This window comes from Lactuca virosa, chromosome 4 (assembly GCF_052849685.1).
Source record: "Lactuca virosa cultivar CGN04683 chromosome 4, Lactuca_virosa_CGN04683_v6, whole genome shotgun sequence".
NCBI lineage: Eukaryota > Viridiplantae > Streptophyta > Magnoliopsida > Asterales > Asteraceae > Lactuca > Lactuca virosa.
Window position 1 is genome coordinate 123,547,012 of NC_136429.1, and position 6,221 is coordinate 123,553,232.

The 6,221-nt window shown below is 34.2% G+C and overlaps 1 protein-coding gene across 3 annotated transcripts; it reads right to left on the reverse strand.

Moving 5' to 3' along the window:
• Positions 1-416: 416 nt before the first annotated feature.
• Positions 417-6,011, reverse strand: LOC145107309 (E3 ubiquitin-protein ligase COP1-like). Of its 3 annotated transcripts, XM_079044167.1 has the most exons (13): positions 5,432-6,010; positions 4,385-4,462; positions 3,873-4,028; positions 3,471-3,794; positions 3,206-3,363; positions 3,050-3,115; positions 2,402-2,480; positions 2,176-2,331; positions 1,914-2,012; positions 1,665-1,769; positions 1,139-1,318; positions 896-1,006; positions 417-709 (listed from the first exon to the last, which is right to left on the reverse strand). In XM_079044167.1, the coding sequence occupies exons 1-13, from the start codon at positions 5,825-5,827 to the stop codon at positions 545-547; spliced, it is 2,073 nt and encodes a 690-aa protein (XP_078900293.1). In that variant the 5' UTR covers positions 5,828-6,010; the 3' UTR covers positions 417-544. The 3 variants fall into 3 exon arrangements, with proteins under 3 accessions (XP_078900293.1, XP_078900291.1, XP_078900294.1); XM_079044165.1 differs by having other exon boundaries at positions 3,050-3,363; positions 5,432-6,011; XM_079044168.1 differs by lacking the exon at positions 5,432-6,010 and having other exon boundaries at positions 3,050-3,363; positions 3,873-4,032.
• Positions 6,012-6,221: the final 210 nt, after the last annotated feature.

The window sequence follows — 6,221 nt, forward strand, 5'->3', positions numbered from 1 at the left end:
TATAAACCAGTTAACCTCTGCATAAATAATATATCATAATAATAAAAATGTAAGTAGTTTCTCTATAAATGAAAATAAGTTACCGTAAGTGTAAACAAATATACCGTAGTTCATAAACAAACTTATGCATAGAGGGCAAAAAGAGAAAACTGTCCTCGTATGCAACAAAACAATCTCATGGACTAAACCTGTAGGGTTTGAGGGACCGCAGGGATCATTTCTGTAATTTACTCTAAAATGTGTTTGTATTTTTTTGGCTGTGCCACTGCCACCCATTTATTATGGATCTAAGAATTACCTAACTATACAATAGTTAGTATAAAGTATAAACCCAAAGGTGGATAAACTCCATCGATTCATGATTTGGATATACAATTTTATATGAAGCTTCGGATTTGTCTACTTTTAAACAACACTCAACGTAAAAGCCATATAAATTAGCTTGAAAATGATTGAATCATATTTAATTAAACAAAAGCATTAAAACAAATACCATATTTTCAAAGGTCCATAAAATGTATAACACTAATTATATACTTACTTACTATTCGGCAAGAACAAGAACTTTAATGGTTCCACGACTGTTTGCAGTTATCATTGTGGGGCTATCGTTTTTCCAACAAACCGCACTTGTGAAGTACGACCCCGGCTCCTCTCCATCGGTTGCATCCGAACTAAATCCATGTGAAGCTGCTGGTCTCGAAATAGCCTATAAATGTTTCCAATTAAATTTAAGGCCTATGACTGTCTAAGCTAGCTTATATTTGGAGCTTTTTTAGGTTTATCATGTTAGGTGAACCAAAAAGTAGCTTATAAGCTAACTGTAAGTGAAAATAGCCTTTGAAAGTTTGTCCAGTGTGTAACAAACAAAAAGAGTCTAAAGTTGGAAGGTAACCTTATGGTACACAAAGACTTCATTTGTCTCGCTGCCACATGCAATATATTCGCTATTTACGGTTAGACCCACAAAATTCTTCTCGTTCACGTGTCCTCTAAATGTGCGAAGCTTTAAAAGTAAGATACAAGATAAATATGTTAGATATTGACATATTGTTTTGTTGTTAATCAGTAAAAAAATAATTTAATTTGTTACATAAAGAAATGCAACTATGTTGTTATTATGTGGAAAGAGACTTACGGGGATATTCTGCTTGACATCCCACAAGCGCAATGTGCTGTCTGTAGATGCAGAAGAAAGCTCATAATTGGACAGGAATTTTACATATGAAACAGCTTTTCGATGCCCACTAAAAATATGCAACGGTTGGTTTATTTTTCTCAAGTCATAATAATGTATGTGATGATCTGCAGAACCCACCTAAAAGCCACATAAAAATCATTCCCAATAAGTGAAGGTGGACACGTATGTACTTGAAATCAACTTACAATTACATCTTTAGTCCCTGTGCTATAGCGATATTTTCAGATTTGGTCCAAAGAGGATTCTTTTTTTTTTTTTTTTTTTTCCTTTTTGGTCGCTATTTCATTGCTTCAATCGCAGGGATGATTTAGTGTTTGGGAATACCAAAACACGGACCAAAAAGGAAAAAAAAGGTTCCTTGTTGAACCAGATTCCAAAAATATCACTATAGGACAGGGACAAAAATGTAATTTACTCTATAATGTTGAAATTTGAAAAAACTGGACAAGTGAAACAAACTTACTGCAACATGGAAGCTAGATCCAGGATTATACTTCACTGAACAAATATTTGCTTTCATGTCAATGTTAAGGACACTTGCCTCTTGTCTTGTACACCATATTTTGACCTGTTTGATAAGTTGGGAACATAAGAAATAGCAACATACTTTCAATTTATTTGTGTATCATATTCATAGCATCCTACTTTATTTTCTTACATTGCTATATAATGGCATGATGCACAAAAGCATAAAAATGAGTAAATGATATACCTTACAGTCATCGCTTCCAGATACTAGCATTGTAGGTTCAGTACGTGAAAAATCAAGACTCCATGCTCGTTTCTCATGCTCCTCATACTCCATCACACTCTATGGCAAGATTTGTAATTTAGACCGATATAATAAAATATGCAATAAATAGCAATGTACTTTCTTTCTCTAATAGTGAAAGAAGGAAGCATTAATAAACAAGTCAACAAAAGTAGGTTGCTATTTCTTGTGTTGAACATTAAAAAGACAAAAGAATGATGACCTGGCGAGTGGTTACATCCCAGACAGTGACAATACCCTCGTAGTCACTACTGGCGATGTAATTTTTGGTGTATTTGTTCCAGCTCAAACAGCTAAGTTTGGAGCGCGTTGACATTTCTACAACAGGACACTGAACATCAGCTTGTTCATTCACCACCTGGAAAACCGTTGATGCAGATGAGTACATATGAAATGAAGGGCAAATCAGTCTTTTTTGCATCACTTACTGAGGCAAACTCAAACACTTTGATGCGTCGTGAAACTCCAGCTGTAGCAAAAAGCTCATTATCTCGGTCAAATTCTATGCTGCAAGTAGGAAAAAAGTTTGGAGTATTTATTAATTATTTATTATAGCATCCTACATAATACATTCGTTTCTTTCTATTACAGGGTTGTATTTTGAAAATATTTATAGCAGTGTCATCCAAATAAAAAGTAATTTTTCACTGCTATAATTGAGTAGATTTTTAAAAATACAATGTCCTGATAAGAAAATGATGTTGTGGAATATATTATTAAACTAGTTATCATTATATAGTAATGTTAGGTGATATTTCAAAATTTTATTTAATTATTCTCGTGTTCAATTTTCAGTTTATAACAGTTTTCAAAGAAACAATCATTATTGCTAGACAGAAGGGTAAAATGGTCATTTACTCTGATTAAGTACTGTACGAATGAATGCCCTTTCTTTTTTTAAAACTGAAAGAACCATGTTACCGACAAGAAATGACCATTTTACCCTTCAGCATGAATTTATTTATATTAAGTTACAAATGACTACCCACTTTATCATAGAATATGAATTCTAAATTACAAAAAAAAAAAAACAAATCAAACCACTTTATACACCATAATTCTTCAACTCAACTGACCTTGATATAATATCAGCCGAGTGGAAAAGATCCCCATGCCTCAACTCAGCAATGACTCGCAATCGACTACATAAAACACACAATAAAATCAACATGTTCAAATCTAATCCTTGATTAAAAATAAATAAATAAAAACAAACTAAACACACACAGAACCTGTATCGTGTAAATGTAGAAAGCACAGACTGAAATTCCTTAAGTCCATCATGATAACCTTCTCCTTTCACATTTCGACCTTCCCTTTCTTCCTGCTTATGTGCTTGTTTTTCCCAATGTCTCCGTTTTTGCAGATAACACTCTTGCAAATCATTAAACTGTTACAATCAACAAAACATGATGAAAAACAAATCAAATAAAAAATAGTGTGTAAATGGGGCCCACATGGCCATTAATCAATTTTTTTTTTTTTTTTTGTGATGACCTGTGCATGGACGCGTCTTTTTCTTGCTACAGTTGATCCTACTTGAGTATTTTGTGAATCTGAATCTTTTTTTTGGAGTGATAGAGAGTTTGTAGTAGTAGCTTGTAAATCAGGTAACCTATTTTGTGTACTACCTGCACCCATAATACCTATACTGCTGCCATTACGTTTATCCATCAATGATGGCCATGAAGTTTTAACACTGGAATCATCAGCAAGCATCCTTAGTTTTACTGAGCATCTTTCTCTTGCTCTATGTAATTCTATTCTGTGTCTTTCAACAGCATTTATGTCTTCCTTAATGTACCCTAGATCTTTTTGTATCTGCAATAAAATGCCAAATCACTCAAAGTTAAGGGGCTTGTTTGAAAATTGTGTGCAAAAGCCAAAATTCGATATGACCTCGTTTAGTTCTTCAAGTTTTTGTCTTCTTAAGCAGTATAAAAATTCATGCATAATCTGTAGATTTGACTCGGTTTCTTCTTGCTCCATTCTTTTTTTCTTGTCAGTGAGAACAACTATGAGGCTGTCCAGCTCCTTCATTGACACATCACATCCCTGTCTACGTGAAAAGAGTCACCTTTCAATATAAAAAAATGACATAAATATTAACAAATTTCAACTTGTATCAGTTATTTTTTTTGTCCATATGCTTATTAGTTCAACCCCATGGTTTCTCATTTCATAATGAATACAACTACATGAATTAGATATTTAGTATCACTGGTGGAAGAAACAAGGAGAAACATTGAAGCTTTTGAGAAAATATATACAGATAAAAGTGCAAGCCCACAATTTGAAGATCATAATTGTAAAATCTTTCATAAGTGAATATATCATGCATCAAAAAGTGATGCTAATAAGTTTATAAGAATTAAGAGCAGCTGATGATCAATACGATAACTGACACTGACCTGTTGAAATGCTAGCCGGACTTGTTCAACAGGAGAAGCACCTTTTGCTATTTGACAAGCTGAAGCCTTCATCAATAGCTGCAGAAATAGTCTTTTTTCATTAAGTAGCTAGAATATAAATGCCTAATGTATACTTTGCTTATTGTGTAATTGTGAATGATAAACAAGAGCATTTTAAGCAAATATATAGACATATTCTACCTGAAACAGATCATAATCCTTAACATATTCACAAACCGAAAGGGAAAGATATTTATTTCTTCAAATTATGTAGCCAGAGATAACCAAATTGAGACTTTTGAATTACAGGGTCAAATGGGGTATTAACAACAAAACTTCATTGTAATTGTTTCAGAATGGAATTGGCATGACAGCTTATTTCTTAAGGACTTGATGTATACTATACTTGATACACTTTCCACAACCAAATCAATGACAATGTTGTGAGCTAATTCATGGTTTAAGATATGCTGATAAAACACTCAGACCTAAACCCCAAACAGAGAAAAATAGTAGATATACAAAATTGTACACCTCATGGTTAAGCTGTCAAGCAAAGAGTTGAAATGTCAACAAGCATGTTAAACATGGGAAGAAACAACTAAAGAAGCATATATATCGAGCTCTTATAGACACAAATCAACATATATGAAGATTAATTGCCCAATTTTCTAAAAGGATTACCATATCAGATGACGAAATATAGACACACTACATCACAGAATCCAACATTGACCTCGCGCCAAACTAAAAAGTTAAAAGTTCCATTTCTAAAGAAATGAATAAATATATCCAAACCAATTTTTTATATTCTGCATGCTTTGTTCCATTACCAGTAAATATACAGGAAATGGAACACTAATCAGTAATCAGTACAAACAGCGTGCTATAAGCTTATCGAGCTTTTGGACCATAGATTTCTTAATCCTCTTCTAAACTTCTAATTAGCCTAACAACAATAAAGAATAACACATTTACGAATCAAAATTTGTGCTCGTGTGCATCAATTCTAAGTATCCATGAGTGTCGAGACTCTGATTACTTTACCTTATTTAGCAAAAAATTAGGAAATATCTGACTAGTGGTGAGATACTGCGCACAACAAGGACAATCGCTCTTATTCTGAAGATGTGTAGCAATGCACATGTAACAGAAGTTATGACCACACGATGTCAAAAACGCATCCTTAATGATCTGCATGCATATCGGACACAACACATCTTTATCCAGCGATGCCGCATCTACAGCCTCACGATCATTTCCCCTTGCATCCACCTCCATCACGGCCACAGCGGAATCCGGTGCCGGAAGCTGCGACTGAGGTTCCTGAGCCACCGGAAGTGATGGAGAAGAAGATGCGAGTCCCTCTGTTGCCGGTTCAGGCGGTTCCGACTTCACCGACGGCACAATCACTCCTGCTACTGAACCACCTCCCATGGCCATACAATTCGGTCTCTTTGTCAGCCTACGAGCACATTTTCTCTCTCTAAATCGGAGTGTGAAGATATCAAATGGCTTACCGTTGCAACGCTTCTCCGCGGTGTGTGAGCTATGTGTCTGTGTGCGTGTATGGGTGGAAACTGACCACGTTATGCGGGAGTCTTCCGTTTTGATTCTTTTCCATTCCTTCCAAATAAATATTTGTGCACCGATCTCCTTAATATCTTTTCATGCCTATCTTTTATTAAAATTAGTTTATTTTATTTTTTATTTTATTTTATATAGCATTAGCTTGTAAATTAGTTTTTGTTATTTAAACATATATCAAAATATTTATCAAAATACTGAGTATTTTAGATCTTTATAGCTCGTTCAACTACCACTTTTACTTTTTGAT

Excerpts from the sequence above, each read along its gene's own strand:
- LOC145107309 (XM_079044165.1), bottom strand. The coding sequence starts at position 5,827 with ATGGCCATGGGAGGTGGTTCAGTAGCAGGAGTGATTGTGCCGTCGGTG. Across the intron at positions 2,013-2,175 it reads GGGATGTAACCACTCGCCAG|AGTGTGATGGAGTATGAGGA; the intron begins GTCATCATTCTT and ends ATCTTGCCATAG. Across the intron at positions 1,319-1,664 it reads GATCTAGCTTCCATGTTGCA|GTGGGTTCTGCAGATCATCA; the intron begins GTAAGTTTGTTT and ends TGTGGCTTTTAG.